This window comes from Haliotis asinina, chromosome 10 (genome assembly GCF_037392515.1).
Source record: "Haliotis asinina isolate JCU_RB_2024 chromosome 10, JCU_Hal_asi_v2, whole genome shotgun sequence".
NCBI classification, from domain to species: Eukaryota; Metazoa; Mollusca; class Gastropoda; order Lepetellida; family Haliotidae; genus Haliotis; species Haliotis asinina.
This window is the reverse complement of record NC_090289.1, coordinates 39122503-39141246: the sequence shown is the minus strand read 5'-3', so window position 1 is coordinate 39141246 and position 18744 is coordinate 39122503. Positions and strand designations below refer to the sequence as shown.

Sequence of the window (18744 nt, the reverse complement as noted above, 5' to 3'; positions counted from 1 at the left end):
ATGCAATATTGTTTAAATATTATTGTTATTTCTTTGTTGTAGATTGTTATTATGTTGTATAAACAGTTTAACATGGGATATGTGTGGTTTTATGCATCCCTCTTAGGTATTACACCCCAGTCAGTGGTAAGAGTGGTTAAGAATATAAATAAAACCACATATAACATTATACTGGTCTACTCAAATTATTTTGCTGACATGTTTCAGTCAGCTGTAGAAAAATATAACTACAAGAAAACAGCTGTTCAATTGACTATTTTTTCTGTGTCATGTTAGTTTCATTGACTTGTATACAATGTGCAACAATTTTTGGATTGAATATACATGTACATCTATCATCCAGGTGTTGGAAACGGCGGAAAACTTAATTCAGTCATTCATCAGTTAACGTTGTTGTATAAGTATGTATATATGACTGTGTCTGAATATTGCAGGTTACTACTGTGGTGAACTGAATGCCACAGCAATAAGTGGTCCATGTGAGGCTGGCTACTATTGTCCTGTGCGATCATCCAGCTCCCAGGAGAACATTTGTCCATCTGGCCACTACTGTCCAGCTCTCAGTCAAGCTCCGTTGCCATGTCCTAAAGGTCAGTAGCATCACCATGCCCTAAAGCTAGCATCACTATAGTCATTAGTATCACCATGTGCTTAAATCAAGAGCATCAGATGTCCCCCAGGTGGCATCACTATGTCTTTAAGTTAGCATCACTATGGTCAAAGTGGTGTCACCATGTCCTGGACTCACTAGATCACCATGTTCCATAGATAGCATCACCATGTCCTGTAGTCAGTAACATCACTATAACCCAAATGTGGCATCACTATGTTATAAAGGTTTGTATCACCTTCAAAGTCAGTTTAACTGGCACATGTCCTCAGTTCCCAATTGTGCAGACTGATCCTGATGCTGTTAATCACTGGATTGTCTGATCCAGACTCGATTATTTACAGACGGCCGCCATGTAGCTGGGATATTGCTGAGTGCAGCATACAACTAACTCACTCACACTCAGTTTAACCATCTTTGTGTATTGCCTGAAGTGTCATTGCTGAAAAGTCCATGTGTTTACTGTGGTACCGTTGCCTGCACCTTTCCTTTCTTTAATACTGACGGTAGTTACAATCTTGTAAAAGGGTCACTCATCCATTCCTTTATTTGTTTTCTCGCAACCCAGGCACTGTATGTACTTAATCGTGAATCCTGATTCCCCTGACTTGAGAAGTGTCTATTATTCAGGTACCTTCTCCAACTTTACGACTGTAAAGACAAAGAATGAATGCTCTGCATGTCCAGGAGGATATTACTGTGAGACAGATGGACTCTCAGAACCTACAGGGCTGTGTGGAGAAGGTGAGACAGATCCCATCCAACAGTGTATCGTTCACAGCAATAATCCTACTACCTAAATACCTTCATATCTTAACATGTGTGCTTGCAGATAAAAGGATTGAAATAGGTATCTGTCAATGATACTTGTGTTCATTACTGTGCCATTTGGACTAATGAACTTCATCCTTTAGATTTATGATTTTTATCTGAGAAATTGAAAATGTGTTTATATGTGGCTATTTACTCAAAATTAAGGGTTCTCCATGTCTGAGTACATCCTCTTTAACCATTTTGAACATGTTAAGCTATGCTCATGGAAACGAGTGAGGGAACACCTGAAAGTACAGGTGTTCCTTCGTTATTTTGAGAGGAAACCTTTAAAAGAATAAAGAACCGCCCACACTTTCAGATGTTCAATTGTTCATTTTCATTAGTATATTGTCTAAGTTGTTTTCTGTGTAATAGAGACACACAGGCCAGGAATAGTGTTACTTTGATACTTTGATAAGAAATTAATGTTGGTAAATGTTCTTTGTTTCAGGGTACTACTGTCCAGTGGGATCAATCTACAAGGAGCCAAACGACACCTATTGCCCCATCGGACATTACTGCCCTGAGGGTGTCTCTGCACCCATTCCATGCAGGAACAACAGCTATGTGAGTTCCTGGAGGCAAACACCTGCAGACCCTTGTTAGAAGCAATGTGATTCTTTCTGTAGTTTAACCCATTTGGGGTAATGGGTAGAGTATGTCTCCTATCCCCATTCTCATTAGAGATTATGAATAAGAAAAGGTGGTGTAATATTGCTTATCCCTTCATCCTTCTGTCCATAAGTGTAAGCCTGCATCCTTGCGTGTGGCTTTTTCGGGAGCAGAACTTTAAAACCGTTTACTGTTTCTTCGCCAAACTTGGCACATACATAGGTCTATTGGTGCACTGGTGCCTTTTGATAGTTTTGGAATTCTGAATCAAATATTTTTGGTGTTTCTATGACAACAATCTTGACTGAGTCAAATTGGTGGTAGTGCTCTTTTCAGGAGCAGAACCTTTAAACCGTTCACTGTTTCTTCACCAAATTTCATACATACGCATATCTAGTGGTGAACTGGTGCCTTTTGGTGGTTTTTTGAATTCCTGATTAAATTTTATGTGTGTTTCCATGGCAACAAGGTTGGCTTCAACTGAAGTTGGTACTATTGCTGCTTTACGGAGTAGAACTTTAGAACCTCACTCCTCTCCTTCCATTTTGCTGTATACATGCCAAAACATTTTACATAATCATGAGTTGTAGACACGTTCATGAAGAATATTTTACCATCACGGGGATATTGATGACTTCATCTTCTTGTTGCCTTTTACTGAAAAATGAAACAACAGATAGTGCAACACAAGAACTCCTAAATCAGATTTGGAGTACGTATTTGTAGGTTTAATGCCTGACAAGGGATGTTTCAACTGCATCGTGCAATCCTACATGTGTCTGTTGCAGGTGAACCACACCCATGCTGTGTTATGCTATGACTGTCCTGCTGGCTACTACTGTAAAGGTCATGGACAGAATGCCATCTGTCCAGTCGGATACTACTGCCCATCAGGAACAGGTCTTGATTGGCTGTCCTGTCCACGAGGAACATACAGTGATGTGGATGGCTTGTATGCAGAATCCCAGTGTAAGCCCTGCCCAGGAGGGAAGTATTGTGATGGGGAACATCTAGATTCCCCTACAGGGGACTGTGCCCAGGGACACTGGTGTGTGTCAGGTATTGATCGTGAATATCCCAATGGTGTCAATCAGAGTGATCCTCTCAACAATACGTGTTATGATGATCGTCAGGTGGGCTTCGGAGGTATTTGCCCCATTGGGCATTACTGCCCGGGAGGAGTGACCAGCGTCTTCCCCATTCCCTGTGAAAACGGAACGTACGCAGATGTGGAGGGACTCGACAAGTGCATTTCCTGTCCAGAAGGTAAGAAAATACAATCTCACTAAGGTTTCATCAGTATAGCCCAAAGGTGGCATCGTGTCCTATATTATTGGATAATATGGAAATTATTACACTCAAAAGTGTGCCATACATCCTATATTACATTCGTGCAAAAATTATGTATGCAAAAATATTACAAAATTTCTCACTTGTTTCATATCAATTTTATAAGTTGTATGGCACATATGCTTTCGTAATAATCTCTATGTGTCGAATGTTCAGTGTTTTGTTAGTAAATTTTTAGAATCCAGATGTCTGTGTTCACTGATCTGATGTCAGTGTTCAGTGACAGAATACTGATATTAAAGGATGTTAAAGTTTTCAATATCTGATGTCAGTGTCATTGTTATGTGTTCTGTGTTATATAGGCTACTACTGCCCTGCTGGAACAGCCAACTATACAGATTTCCCTTGTGAGAGTGGACACTACTGCCCCCCAAAAACACAGCGCTGGAATGAGTTCCCTTGTGATGTAGGGACTTTCAACAACATAACAAGAAGAACAAAGAAAGCTGACTGTCTCACCTGTACAGGTACGTGACATGGATAAATTACCAGGGCTATTTAAATGTTGAACTGTTCTGGAAAACTAACCAACATTATGTTATTATTTTTTTACAGTGCATTTTCATCTTAAACACAAAATGCTAATTAAACAAAGACCAAACGCTAAAACCTACCTAGATTAGAGGTATGACAAAGATATCCACAGCAGGTTTGGGACTCACTGAAAGAAGACACTGTAGTGGACTTTTATGAAGTTTTTCTATATTTTACCATTAATGATTTCAAAGCTCAATCATTTATGTTTTGAACTATTTATTGACCACATGTATGTTACCTGCATGTTATTGTCCCAGCGTCTACCTCTAGGTAAAGAAATTGGATGTGTCTATCTAACCAGAGTTTTTTTATATTATGAGTTACATCGAAGGTTAACGGACACAAATTCCATTAACTTTTTGTTTTAAAACTGAAATGCCTACCTCCTTGCATAGAAATATGGATGAAAGTCTTTGGGATTGGCTGAGGGTAACTTCATTTGCTCTCTGGCATTTATTTAAACCTTAGGGCGGTGGGGTAGCCTAGTGGTTAAAGTGTTCGCTCGTCATGATGAAAACCCGTGTTTGGTTGCCCATATGGGCACAATGTGTGAAGCTCATTATCTGGTGTCCCCCACCGTGATATTGCTGGAATATTGCAAATATCGACATAAAACGAAACTCACTCACTCACTCACTTTTTAAAACTTAAAATTATACTTTCACATTCAACAGTCTTAATGATAAAAGCTGAATCTTTGTGATGGTTTCTTTCTTCACCATGAATTAATATAAGACATAACATTTCAGGTGGACAGTACTGCGCTCAGACCGGTCTCTCCACACCATCAGGATTATGCGATCCTGGATATTACTGCATCAATGGTTCAATGACAGCAACACCCTCTGGTGTCGGTGGTGACCAGTGTGTAGCAGGATACTTCTGTCCAGAGGGTTCCACCAACCCTACCCCGTGTACGCCGGGTCACTACTGTGCCACTGACAGGCTGAGTAACACGACAGACCTCTGTAACCCTGGCTACTACTGCACATCTCTTGCCACAGTTGGTAACCCTACAGATGGAACTACAGGTGGGACATTAATTATATACATCACAGCATTCTTCTATTTATTCTCACCCACAGTGCAACACAAAGCTTGTTAAGAATCCTGAAAAAGAATAAAATGGCATTTGTGCTTTCATATGTTCCCTTATCATTTACCTTCAGTATGTTTTGTTCAGAAATTACAGTTTCATACACATTGATCGATGACAAGAGGGATGCCGGGGTAGCCTATTGGTTAAAGTGTTTGCTCATCACACCGAATACCTGATCTCCATATCAAAGTGGTTTCAAAGTGATTTTGTTAGAATATTCTGAAAATTAGCTTAATACCATACTCATTAACGAGAGAATCATGCTCAAAGTAGTTTGCTGTTACAGAAGAGGATTAATATTCAGGTTAATGTACCAGTAACCTTGACTGACTGACTGATTTTGTATTTACATCGCTTTTAGTAATATTGCATCACAGCAGGGACACCAGAAATGGACTTCACACATTGTACCCATTTGGGGATTTGAAATAGGGTCTTTGATGTGACAAGCCAATGCTTTAACCATTACAGTACCCCACCACCCCCAGTTACCATGAAATGCACATATACAGTCGAACACTTTTGAAGGACTTCATGTTTGTGTACCTTTAAAATCATGGTGTCTAATTTTAACTGTATAACTTACATGGATTGTGTAGAAATGTGTAAACAGTAAAACATTACATATTTGCTATCATCACAGGTGATATCTGCCCACAAGGCTCCTACTGCCCTGCTGGCAGCCCTTCCCCAAGTCTCTGTCAAGCTGGCTTCTTCCTCAACAGTACAGGGAATGATGCTGAGTCAGACTGCACCGAGTGTCTCCCAGGACAGTACTGTGCTGGTGGTGGCAATGTTGTCCCTGATGGTCTCTGTAGTGCTGGGTACTACTGCCCAGGTGGTCAAGACTCGCCTACACCCCCAGGCTACAACTGCAGCATGGGACACTACTGTCCTGAAGGAAGTCCTTCCGAGCTCAGATGTCCTTCTGGAACATACCAAGATGAACTTGGTCAGGAGTTCTGTAAGTCTTGCCCAGCTGGATTCTTCTGTGACAGCGTGAAAGATCCTGTGGTCCTCTTCAACCTATCTTCATGTCCCCAAGGCCACTACTGCCCTTTCAACACAACAAGGGCAAATGAGTTCCCTTGCCCATTCGGGACATTCAACAATGCAACAGAGAAGACAGAAGTGGCAGACTGTTTACCATGTACTGGAGGAATGCACTGTAGCTTGGAAGGTCTGGCTGAGCCAGTCGGCCCATGTGATGCAGGTTACTTCTGTACATCAGGATCCAACAGCTCCACACCAGTGATGGGAGACAATGCTGACATCTGTCCAACAGGGTTCTATTGCCCTCAGGGTAGTGTTGTTGCCCAGTCCTGCCCCCCAGGCACCTTCAACCCCACCACAGGCAGGCAGAGTGAGGTGGAGTGCACCAACTGTACTGGAGGCTCCTTCTGCCCCGACTACAACATGACTGCAGCAGGATCTCTGTGTTCTCCAGGTAAGGAGGGACAAGAAGGCAAACATTGGGGAAACTTTTTGGGTGATCATTATGTCATGCTGATCAGTGGTGTAGTTGTAGCACAGCATATCTGATTAATGTTAATCAGCCCAAATTGTCAAAAATCTTGCAGAAGAATACAGCTATATACATTGTTCCACAATGAATGGGCATGGTTGTATGCAGATTTAATCAACTCCTGTTCATGTCTCTGTCCTTCATATATCATGCCCTCCATTCACAGGCTATTACTGCCCCACACGAGCAGACAATGCCAAGTTCATGCTCTGTCCGGAAGGCTCATACTGCCCAGAGGGAACTGACCTGCCAAGACAGTGTCCTCCTGGCACATTCTCAAATGCCACGGGTCTCACCAGCTCCAGCCAGTGTACCCTTTGCCTTGGAGGCTACTACTGCCCTGATCCAGGTAGACAACCACATATTAATACAAAAGGCTAACTACAAAACATGGCCTTATATGAATGTTCTGTTTGGCCAGTCATGGCTTCTGTGTACTCTGCACCAGAGAGTAGATCATTCAGAAAACATATCATATGTCTGTATCCTTAAATGAACTAAAATCATAGGTTCCAAATGCACACGATATATGTTGACTACTGTTAAAGAAGTACTTATGTTCCCTGTAAACTATGGTCAAGTTATTTGGAGCAATTCATAAAGATGGAGATAAGCCTTCAGAGTAAAAGATGGATTATTCAGATTTGTGTTTAGGGTAGGAAAATATTAGCATTTTGCTCTCATTTGAATTATCATTTGTCAACTTGAACTACGATTTTATGCTTTGTTGTGATACCTACCAGCATGAAGCTTTGACAGCTCTTACATAATGCACATCATCAGAATTTTCTAATTGGCCAATAAGAATAAAGGTTTCTACATTCTCAGTGTGAGTGAATCAAGCATTCAGACCAACATATCATATATCATTATCCTGAAAATGAACTACAGTCACTGGTACAAAATGCAAATAATAAAGCTTGACTACCATTAAAGAAATAACTGTTATCCCTGTTAGATTTTTTTCAAAGCAAGGGGTTAGGAAACTAACTTGAATCATATCAGATAATCAGCATCAGTTTGACTCAAGACCTAGCCCTGCCATTTAACTCCAGTGTTTTAATGCTGTTTTATTCAGGGATGACAGAAGCCACAATGACCTGCTGGGGTGGCTACTACTGCCCTAACAACATGTCTGTACCCAACCCTGTTGACAACCTGTGTCCTCGAGGCCTGCACTGTCCTAATGGAAGTGAGATATACAAGGTGTGTTGTCCTTCCTCTCAGGAAAGAGTGAAATTCTCAGGTGAAATTAGGTATCAAATATTTGGAGATGAGAAACATTGAATGTTTGGGAAATTAGATTCTGTAGGTCACAGAATGTATAGTGTTCATAATAAATAACTGAAATGGCGATTGGAGTGGTCACATGACCTGTTTAATTTTGTCAGTAATGATCACCACAAGTGGAATACCCTGCTGTAACAAGGTGAAGGTCGATTCTGAAAAGTCTGTGACAGTTGTATTTCAGTCCTTTTTCTATTTTGACAATCTAACTCTTTCTGCTGACATGCCCACCATATTGTGCTCCAGGAATGTTCGCCTGGCACGTACACCAACCACACAGGAGCTTCAGAATGTTCCCCATGCCCTATGGGCTTCTACTGCCTTCCTGTACAACCAGAGAATGCCACCCTCAATGCCCGGCCTTGTCCTGCAGGATACTACTGTCCAGAAGGTAGATTGTATCTCTTGTTTGTTTAGTCTTAATCAATGTATTCATGCACAAATTTGATCCTGAATGTTAAGATTTTAGATTAGAAATATGGTGTGTACAAGTGTGTGTTTATGATAAGGTGTCGATTTTATTCTATTATTTTTTTTACAAGGTTTTGATTTAAACAAAAAAAGACACACAAATGTTTTATTTCATAGGGTGTTTTATACATTTGCAGTGTTTATTTAAAGTTGTATGAGGTGTTAATGAAGATTCCCTTTGTACAGGTACTGGTCCTGACTGGACATCTTGCCCCAGTGGGACTTTCAGTGACCAGGAGGGTCTGTATGCCTTGTCACAGTGTACACCCTGCCTGGCTGGACAGTACTGCATGGGGGAGCACCTCACCACACCCACTGGAAACTGTGCTGCAGGTAAAATTTCCCTTTAGCATTGTCTATGTGGCATTTGGGTGATTTTTACTGTTTCGTTGATCAACAACATTCCTCTTTCTGATGAGAAATAGAAGCATGTTTGAACAATTGTTAGAACTGCCTTTAGCTGAGTCAAGCTTCTCCAACTCAAATTGTAAACCACTAGTGAGTGTTTCCTGCAATCTGATTGGTTACTTACCCTTGTCGAATAGTATTAGATACTGTCATCTTCTTCCCATTCCCCTTCCCCCTTCTTCCTGAGGGGTTGGGGTAGCCAAGTGGTTAAAGTGTTTGCTCATCATGCTGAAGACATGGGTTCAGTTGCCCACATGGGTACAATGTGTGAAGCCCATTTCTGGTGACCTTGCCCTGACATGCTTGGATATTGCTAAAAACAGCATAAAATCATACTTACTCACTCACTGCACAACCCTTATCCTATCCATTGCATCATTCATCATTGACAAAAAAATTTCACATCCCAGCAGCCCATAATGCTTGAATAATGATCCTTCTAATGTCAAGAAAAATGAAAAAACAAGAAGAAAAAATTAAATGTCTAAATGTGCTGCTAAAAGCGAGATTAGAAAATTTGTAGGCATGTAAACATAAGTGTCATTGTTTCTACAGGATACTTTTGCACATCTGGCGTTGACCGCCCCATGCCTGGAGCCAGTAATGACAGCACTGCCATCAACTGCACATGCCCAGAACAGGCCTTCCATAAAGGCATCGGTGGTGTGTGTCCTCTTGGCCATTACTGCCCCGAGATGAGCGAGAAAGCCCAGCCATGTGCAGCAGGAAGCTTTGCAGACAAGATCGGAATGGAGGCTTGCAGCATGTGTCCCCAGGGATACTACTGTCTGGCCAACTCATCAGAGTTCCTCAGTTCACCTTGCCCAATGGGTCAGTCTTTATCCAAAACTTATCATGTTCCATTCAATACAGTAAACAATACTTACTCACTCACTTGAAGAGTGTGGCAAGTGTATGAAACCTGCCTCACTGCCTTCTCCTCTCTCATTGTGCTGACAGGTCATGATATGTCTGGGATAATGTGTTTTAGCAGGATTTAGAAGTTATTATTTGTGACCAAGATCTTTATGGATAAATCAAGATCAAGATTTAAAAGAATCTTGAATGAAAGAATTAAAAGAAGATTTATCCTTAAAAGATCTTAGTCATGACTGGGATAGCTCATAGTACTGAAACACAAGGTTCAGTTCATCACTTGATGTAATGTATGAAGCTTTTGTTGTCTCTACTGCATCATATAATCAGAATTGAACAGATTTTATTATTCAAAGAATATCAAATACTGTTTGTATTTCAGGCCACTACTGTGTGAATGGCACCGAATTTGACACTCAGTACAAGTGTCCAGCTGGCACGTACAACCCGGTAGATAAAGCCACAGAACTTGCTGACTGTCTCGATTGCCCTGGGGGCAAGTATTGTCAGGGTGAAGGCAACATTGCACCAACCGGCAACTGCAGTGAGGGATGGTACTGCTCGGGAGGTTCTGACTCCCCCAACACAACCACCAATGGTGGACAATGTCAGGCAGGATACTACTGTCCTGAAGGTGAGACATCTTGAATACTGGGCCTTTTTTCAACAAAGATATCTCAGCTGGAATATGATGATCTTTCATCAACTACAGTGATAGTGCTGAGATCTTTATGGAATACTGTTGACAACCCATGATTATGTGATGGAGTTTTAGGCCTTTTCTGTAAATATGCTTTACAGGTTTTGTTATCAGAACCATAAGGATCAAATTAATATATTACATATTCAGAGGCTGTTCGTTAAATTTTAATCTGTGAAATATTAGAAAATTACATGAAAAGAATCTTTTGCTTAGAATGTTTCTTTAAATGACCATCATATCATGATACATGAAGGCGTTGTCTGGGATGGTGTTAATATTGTGAATAGTGAAACTGAAATGATGTAGTGGTACTATTCAGCCTTGTGGTTAAAGTGTTGGCTAGTCACGCTGAAGACACAGGTTTGATTCCCCAAATGGTTACAATTTCTGTCCTCCAAAACATAGTAATAAAAATATGTAATAAGCTAATACTAACTTCATTTGAAGAGTTTCTCCTGTCCCTCAGGCTCCTCTGACCCCCAGCCCTGCCCTGGGGGCAAGTACTGCCACATTGCTGGACTAGCAGCTCCAACAGACAACTGCACAGCAGGCTACTACTGTATCCTGAAGGCAACCAATGCCATGCCCACTGATGGCATAACTGGAGACCTATGTCCTGCAGGCTTTTACTGCATGTCGGGATCGGCAGCGCCCTCTCCCTGCAGTCCCGGCACCTACAGTGGCAGCACCCACAACACCGACCCCACAGACTGTGTCACCTGCTCCTTTGGAGAGTACTGCGGAGACTACAATCTGACTCTCACGTCAGGTTGGTTGCTGGAATTCCCTTTGTAATCGACTCTTTCTGCTTTGGTTTGCTGATTGTTGTTTTATCAGTTAAAATTGTCACTACAACTAAAGCTAATGCTGTGGTTGGCATGGATCTTTATACCTGCTGTTGATCATTTATTGATTGTTAAAAAGCCGGAATCAGTTTGACTATGCACCAAGAAACATTATTTATTTATTTATTTATTTATTTATTTATTTATTTATTTATTTATTTATTTATTTATTTATTTATTTATTTATTTATTTATTTATTTATTTATTTATTTATTTATTTATTTATTTATTTATTTATTTATTTATTTATTTATTTATTTACTGCACAATAATTTTAAAAGCAGAATTAAGTAAAACTGTTCACTATCATTAAATTGTTGTAATATGTTAATCTCCCTATTCTAGGAAACTGCAGTGCTGGATACTATTGTCCCCAAGGGGAGAGAACTCCAAATCCATATCTCTGTACTGTCGGCCATTACTGCCCCGAACACAGTGCTTCCCCAACTATCTGTCCCAGTGGCTTCTACCAAGAGAATACAGGGCAGTCTACCTGTGATGAGTGCCCCGAAGGCTACTACTGTGACAACAGCTATGGAGTTGTCTATGTCAATGACACCATCAAATGTCCTGAAGGATATTACTGCCCACCAGGTGAGATCCATGATCCTTTAGTTGACCAAAAAAATAAATGTTGAAATTGATTATAGGTGTATACTGAAGTTCAAGAACAAGTTTGTGGCCCAATGTAAGATTTTCTGCTAGCTGTGGCTGTCATGCTATTTTATGGAAATCCCAACTTGTTTGATATTATATTCTTCTACTTCAGCAGCAAATATCCACTGGAGAACAAACATTTGAATTTCATCAAAAGGAAACTAATTATTTCTTCTGGGTCAGATTCTCTATCATCTATGATGGTGATGTGTTCCACCAGGTACCCAGCACAGTGACCAGTATCCTTGCCCTCTTGGGACCTTCAACAACCTGACTGGCCTCAAATCAAGTAATGAGTGTACGCCATGCTCTGGAGGCTACTACTGTGGCGTCGTCGGACAGTCACAGCCCACCGCCCTCTGTGCTGCTGGCTACTATTGTAAACGGTTTGCCATGTATCTCACACCAAACCAGACTGGAGATGCTGATGTCTGCCCACAAGGTAACCTCACTGACTTTCTTGTCAAAAGGCAGTTTCCATGGCAATTATGTTGTTGTGATAACCCCCATGCTTAGCACCTATTGTAACATCTACATCTAGTTCCCATTGAGTGGACCTGTGAGAATTGATCTTCAGTCACAGTCGGGTGGTCAGACTTTGTTGACAAGTGTCATTGTATCCCTGTTGTGTAGATCGATGCTGATGCTGTTGATCATGGGATTGTCTGGTTTAGACTATGTTAGACTAGTTATGTACAGACTACTAGCGTAGACTCTTGTGAAGTTTGGTGTTATACAACAAACAGACTTTGCTGTAACTGCATGATGAAACAGGTGGCCGTGGGTTTGCTTACCATATGCATGGCAGGGATTGAATGTTAAGAATGAAGAAAACCTAGACAGACAGTCTCACCTGTGTGCATGATAATTAAATCTGGGCAAGTTTCTCAAAAGCAACAAACTATTCTAATCGTAGTTATTTTCATATGGGATTAATTTTCACGCTTTTAGCGCAAAAAGATCATGTGCCAATAATCATACCAAGCGAAATAGTCATGGTCAAGTCGATTATGACCAATACAGTGTTTCCAAACATTTTCCGGTCTGTATTTTACCACTCAAAGGACCAGTATATTTTTGGCAAACAAGTCCTGGAGACTGGCAAAAATTCATCTGGGTAAATTATTTGGCCAGAACTTATGTAATGTATGATTCATTTATTAAAACTGTCACTTTCAACAATGTCTAAGAACACAAACACGTGACAACTTGACTTTAGTCCCCTTGAACTTAGTGCCCAGACACAATGTTTAATGCTAAAACAGATGCATGAAGCAGTTTTGTCACAGGTCATAACCTAGCACAATACATCAACTAAGATCCATACAGGTGGTGATTTTTGCAGAACACTCTTCCTTAATTTGTTCTCAGTTAATCTGCTTATGGGACAAGTGTTGTCATTGTTGACACAAGTGTATTCTCACTTCTCTCTCTGGTTGTTTTGGTAAACACGATTTAATTATGGAGGCTCGCTTTGATCATCGCATCCATGTCTATCTGATATGAAAACTTTGTGATGGATAGCATCATTCACTGAAATGCATGAAAAACAACTATTCTATTACGTCTTTTATGAACTTTCTGCGAAAATTGCCCGAAGTGAAAATATACACGATTACTGTAAAACATAATACTGTTAATGGTGATATTTCTAATGTCTTCTGTTATTACTCTGTGTCTCTTGACAGGTTCCTACTGTCCTGAAGGCACGGCAGACCCTGTGCCATGTCCACCAGGAACATTTGGTGCAACGGATGGCCTTGAAAGTGAACCTAACTGTACCCAGTGCCTCTCAGGACGGTACTGTGAGACTCCAGGACTTACAGATACAGAAGGTAGCTGTTGAAGACGTTAATCATATACTGATTTGTCTGTTTCTTGGGCTGTCAGCACCATATCCATACTCATTGTTTGTAAGAAATGATTGGTCAAGATTTTGGTCTGGGGTGATCTAGATGTCTTTGCTCTGACAGTCATGCTGGCACACTCTTCTGTAAGTTGTACAAGTTTCTAACTTGTGTTTATAAGCTGTTACAGCTTGGTAGATTTGACTTTATGTCACTGCTAACAAGACAAGTAAGGAGGAGATGCTTTAGTGCTTAGTTTGATGTTGTAACGTTTGCTGTGATCGTAAACAAGATCTACCGTGATTATGTCTCTTCATTAATACCACTTCTCCTCTAGGACCATGCTCTGCTGGCTACTTCTGTGTTGTGGGGTCAAGTTCAAGGACAAGTGAGATCTGTCCAGAAGGGAGGTTCTGCCCTGAAGGTACTGGAGTGCCTGAACTATGTCCAGAGGTATGTTCCATGTTCTCTCTGCTTTCTGATTCTAATGGACCTGTGACGATCTGGGTGAGAAATGGGTGTCAGTATCCTATGCTTGTTGTAAGAAGCAACTAACAGAATTAGGAGGTCAGGGTTGTTGGCTTGGTTGACATGTCATCGTATCCCAAGTGTGTAAATCGATACTCATGCTGTTGATCACTGGATTGTGTCATCTGGACTCGATTGTTTACAGACCACTGCCATATAGCACAAATATTGCAACATTAAACAACATCAAGACCAAACCTAATTTTCATAAGTTTCATCACTTGAATTTCTTTGACTGATCCAAACTGAAAAATGCATTTAAATATGTCTCAGAAAGTAAGTTAATGTCTATTTAGGTTACAGAAATGTTACTTAATGGTACTTAAGTTGCAAAGTTTCAGTCAGTTTAAGGTTCTTCTGAAATGCCTCCATTCATTTTCAGGGCACATTCAATCCCTACACTGGTATCAACAGCTCAGATGGCTGTACCCCATGTACTGAAGGTCAGTTCTGTGACTTGGCCGGCCTCAATGTGACATCTGGGGCATGTGAGCCAGGGTTCTACTGCCCACCTGGTCAGAATGCCTCCAGACCCTCTGATTATGTGTGTATTGTTGGACACTACTGTCCACTCAACTCGTCACAACCTGTGCCATGTGCCAATGGGACCTACATGAATCATACTATGGCCTCCGAGTGCTACATTTGCCCAGAAGGATGGTAAGTATGAGATCTACAGCTTGATGTTCTGAAATTATGTATTGGGCCATTTTATATATAAATCTGATATAGCTATTGACAATGGAGAAAGCAAGTGGCTCTGATCTGACACCAGCAGCAGAAGGTAGCAGACAAACATGATGTTAGTCATCTCTTTGAAAACAACTGCAAATGAGTACATAGAAAAACATGAAGCCCATTTTCGTCAGTCAAGATTGTGTTTCTGTTCCAAACTTGTAGACAGCATCTCCTTGGGGTTGTGATCCATGAATGTCCGGGGTAGAATAGGTGTTCAGCAACCCAGACTTGCCATGAAAGGCGACTATGCTAATCGTAAGACACGACTAATGGAATAGGGTGGTCAGGTAAGATGACTTGTTGACGCACATGTCATTGGTTCCCAGCTGTGCAGGTCGATGCTCATGCTGTTGATCACTGGATTGTCTTGTCCAGACTCTATTATTTATATGCCACTGCCATATAGCTGGAATATTGCTGAGTACAGCGTACAACTAAACTCACTCACTCACTCACTTTTTGGGTTTGCTTAGTCCCTGATCTCTGAGTACATGTAATTTTGATGGAAACTAACTATTCATTTTAAAATGAAAAAGACTCTCAATGAGAAATGAGATCATAACCTGAGGAAATTGTTTTGCTTCATTTTGGACTTTAGCATTTGGCAGAAAGGGCTAGACTGGTGGGTAAATAATGTGGTTCAGGGACTGTGAGAAAGAGACTAAATATCCTGCTGCATCTAGGTTTTCATACGCAAATAATTTTAATCAGTCAAGACAAGTCAGAGGTATGGAATGGTCATAATGAGTCCTTGCAATGATCCTCCAGGTACTGTATCAAGGGCGACCTGGTGCAGCAGTGCCCTGAAGGCTACTACTGCCCTGAAGGAACAGGCATCAACTGGCAGCCTTGTCCACACGGAACGTTCAGCAACATGACTGGCCTGGCCAATGAGAGCCAGTGTGAACAGTGTACTGGTGGTTATTACTGCAACCAACGTGGAGCCATAGCTCCTACCGGAATGTGTGATGAGGGATACTTCTGTGAATATGGCCTTGACCGTGCCAGACCAAGTGGAAATAACTCTGCACTTATCATTGGAACGTGTGCTGATGCAGGTGTGTGATATATCTGATACCTCATAGATACTATGCTGTCCAAATTCCTCCTAAAAGTCTGTTCATGATTACCACTGATATAAGCATAGTTCATTCTCCCTGTACTGTGTAAATGACATTGTTGATAAATTCATCACACATATTAATGCTGTTACATTTTGTTGGTGTGGAGACCCATGAAGGTCCCTCACTCACTTGTTGGTGTGGAGCATGGCTTTATGTTTGGTATTTGTTTTGCCAGGTATTGAGACTGGAGTGGGTGGAATCTGCCCTGTTGGTCACTACTGCCCACAAGGAACATCACACCCCATCCCATGTGGCCCCGGTTCCTACAGCAACATCACAGGTCTGGCCCTGTGTTACACCTGCCCCGCAGGGTACTACTGTCTTGAAGGTAATTATTACTGCTCATCAGCATTGTCAAAACCCATGTTAAATGATATTTCCAAATGGCAACTCTGGCTTCAAATACTATTTGTTTGACTTTATTGGATATTATTAGTTATTCTCTGGTTGAAATGGGGTCAGTTGATCAGTTTGTATTAGCAAACACTCTGCCAGGATTTGATGGTGATTGGTTCCTTAGCAGCTTTGTCCTGTTTATGGACTCCACCTGTCAAAACAATGCCATGATCTTGAGCATCATCAAAATGGTAAGCATATCTGATGTTCAAGAGATAAGCAGTTTCTTTCAACACCAGTTGATCCCTCCCTAAGACAGCCATTACTGTTTCAAAAATAGCTTGAGCCTTCATTCACTGATGTTCCATGTTGATGCAGGAGCAGACGACTACTGGAGCACCCCCTGCCCCTCAGGTTACTACTGCCGTGATGGCACCACTGCTGCACATCAGTACCCTTGCCCTGCCGGAACCTACTACAACCTGACCATGGCACGAGATGTAATGGATTGTCTACCCTGTCCGGGAGGCGAGTACTGTGAGACTGATGGACTCGGCTTCCCCACAGGGAAATGTGATGAAGGTTGGTACAAAGTTTGTTGTGACACCTCTTGCACAATGTCTTCTGTTGTTGGATATGTCAATGGATAGATTGTTTATTTTAGAAATCATTTAAGTAACACACATTGTTGTTTTAGTAGATTGAAAAAGATGAGTGCACAGAGGAGTGTTCAATGAAGGATGATATGGATTTAAGCTGAAGTGGGTTTGGAAATGGAGCCTGTTGATAGTGTCTTTTGTTTACTTACCACTACATAGCTTCAGGTTCTGGCAGTAGGAGGAATATCCTGACCACATTTAACACATTTTTAGTACTTATTAGAGTCTCCAGATGCACTATGGGATCTACTGCCCAGAATTAGTCTTGATGCTCCTTCAAAAGTCAGTACCTGAAACCACATCAATTCTTCAGTGTAAATAAGCAGGATTATATTTGAAGGACACTTTGTAGGTCAATGGGTCATTCAGATTGACTTGACACGTCTGAGGGCAGTGGGGTGGCCTAGTCACGCTGAATTTCTTGTGTCCCCTTGATTGATATTGCTGTAATATTGCTAAAATCTGCTCATAAGTAAATTACTCACTCACGCACCCACCCACCATGGTTATGACAAGTTCAAATGTTTCCAGGTTGGTACTGTACAAGGAATTCCACCTCCAAGGCACCTGTGGACCCTGCTGAGGGAGGAGAGTGTCAGCCAGGCTACTACTGCCCGCTGGGATCCCATGCCCCAGTACCATGTGACCCTGGAACTTACTGTCAGGTTGCTAGCCTGGACCTTCCCACTGGCAACTGCACTCCAGGTCAGTGGTTGTTAGTCTTCAGACTCTACCGTTATGTATTCCATACCATTATGCTGTGTGTATCAACAGTAAACTCCCTGAATCGCAAACCCACAGGGACCATCAAGACAGATTCAAGATATCGTGTGATTCAAGACTGAAATACATTGTATATATGTATATTGTGCACATACTACTGCATATACATTGAACTTGTATATGACAATGTAGAAAACAAAAAAATCCTAGTTTCATTTTGTTATTCGTGTCACAGTAATCATCATATATAAGTTATATAATTTTCAAAACAAAGTGGCAGTGATGCAGTGAACTCAGTTTAACTAACCCACATGTTTTTTAGCCATGTAAGTGAAATTGTTTATGTAAGTAATTGTTTGTTGACAAGGGATTGAACATGTCCGCAAAATGTTTATGGTGAGTACAGTTCAGTATTGAGATACAACATTTATATGATTAGCTGATCTTGGGACTACTTCTCAGGTTAGAGATATCGTGTGTATATGTGTCTGACTTCACGATATAATGATAAATATATAAGAAGAGATTTGGACCAAAGAATAGGTTTGGCATATGAAGACGATTCGAGATTCAGGAGTTCGAGATCCAGGGAGTTTGTTGTATGTAATACACATATACATGTGACAGTTGGGGTTAGAATTGTTTTCAGCGACCCATTCTTGTTGTAATTTGAAGGCAACTAATTTGATCGGGAGGTCAGGCTCACCAGTTTTGTTGACACATGTAATGGTATAGCAATGACATAGATCGATGCTCATGCTGTTGATCACTGGATTGTCTCGTCCAAATTTGATTACAGACCAACCCTATATAGAGTGCATTAAACAACAAACCAAACCAAAATCATTATGATGTCTTCATCCATAAAATGACCCGTGAAGGTACCGGGGTAGAATAGGCCTTCAGCAACCCATGCTTGCCATAAAAGGCGACTCAGCTGGTCGTAAGAGGTGACTAATGGGATCGGGTAGTCAGGCTCGCTGACTTGGTTGACG

General features: G+C 41.2%; 1 protein-coding gene across 1 annotated transcript in view; it reads left to right on the top strand.

The window, feature by feature from the left end:
* Positions 1 to 18744, top strand: part of LOC137298680 (uncharacterized) — a 146537-nt gene that overhangs the window by 67143 nt on the left and 60650 nt on the right. Inside the window, exons 43-65 of the mRNA XM_067830962.1 lie at positions 435 to 590; positions 1241 to 1354; positions 1875 to 1990; positions 2824 to 3301; positions 3688 to 3852; positions 4672 to 4953; positions 5665 to 6468; positions 6713 to 6895; positions 7625 to 7752; positions 8080 to 8224; positions 8491 to 8637; positions 9268 to 9543; positions 9971 to 10222; positions 10758 to 11060; positions 11483 to 11731; positions 12015 to 12236; positions 13483 to 13629; positions 13979 to 14094; positions 14552 to 14829; positions 15676 to 15965; positions 16207 to 16359; positions 16746 to 16949; positions 17558 to 17731. Coding sequence (XP_067687063.1) covers positions 435 to 590; positions 1241 to 1354; positions 1875 to 1990; positions 2824 to 3301; positions 3688 to 3852; positions 4672 to 4953; positions 5665 to 6468; positions 6713 to 6895; positions 7625 to 7752; positions 8080 to 8224; positions 8491 to 8637; positions 9268 to 9543; positions 9971 to 10222; positions 10758 to 11060; positions 11483 to 11731; positions 12015 to 12236; positions 13483 to 13629; positions 13979 to 14094; positions 14552 to 14829; positions 15676 to 15965; positions 16207 to 16359; positions 16746 to 16949; positions 17558 to 17731 — 5382 coding nt within the window. The remainder of the gene's footprint in view (positions 1 to 434; positions 591 to 1240; positions 1355 to 1874; positions 1991 to 2823; positions 3302 to 3687; positions 3853 to 4671; positions 4954 to 5664; positions 6469 to 6712; positions 6896 to 7624; positions 7753 to 8079; positions 8225 to 8490; positions 8638 to 9267; positions 9544 to 9970; positions 10223 to 10757; positions 11061 to 11482; positions 11732 to 12014; positions 12237 to 13482; positions 13630 to 13978; positions 14095 to 14551; positions 14830 to 15675; positions 15966 to 16206; positions 16360 to 16745; positions 16950 to 17557; positions 17732 to 18744) is intronic.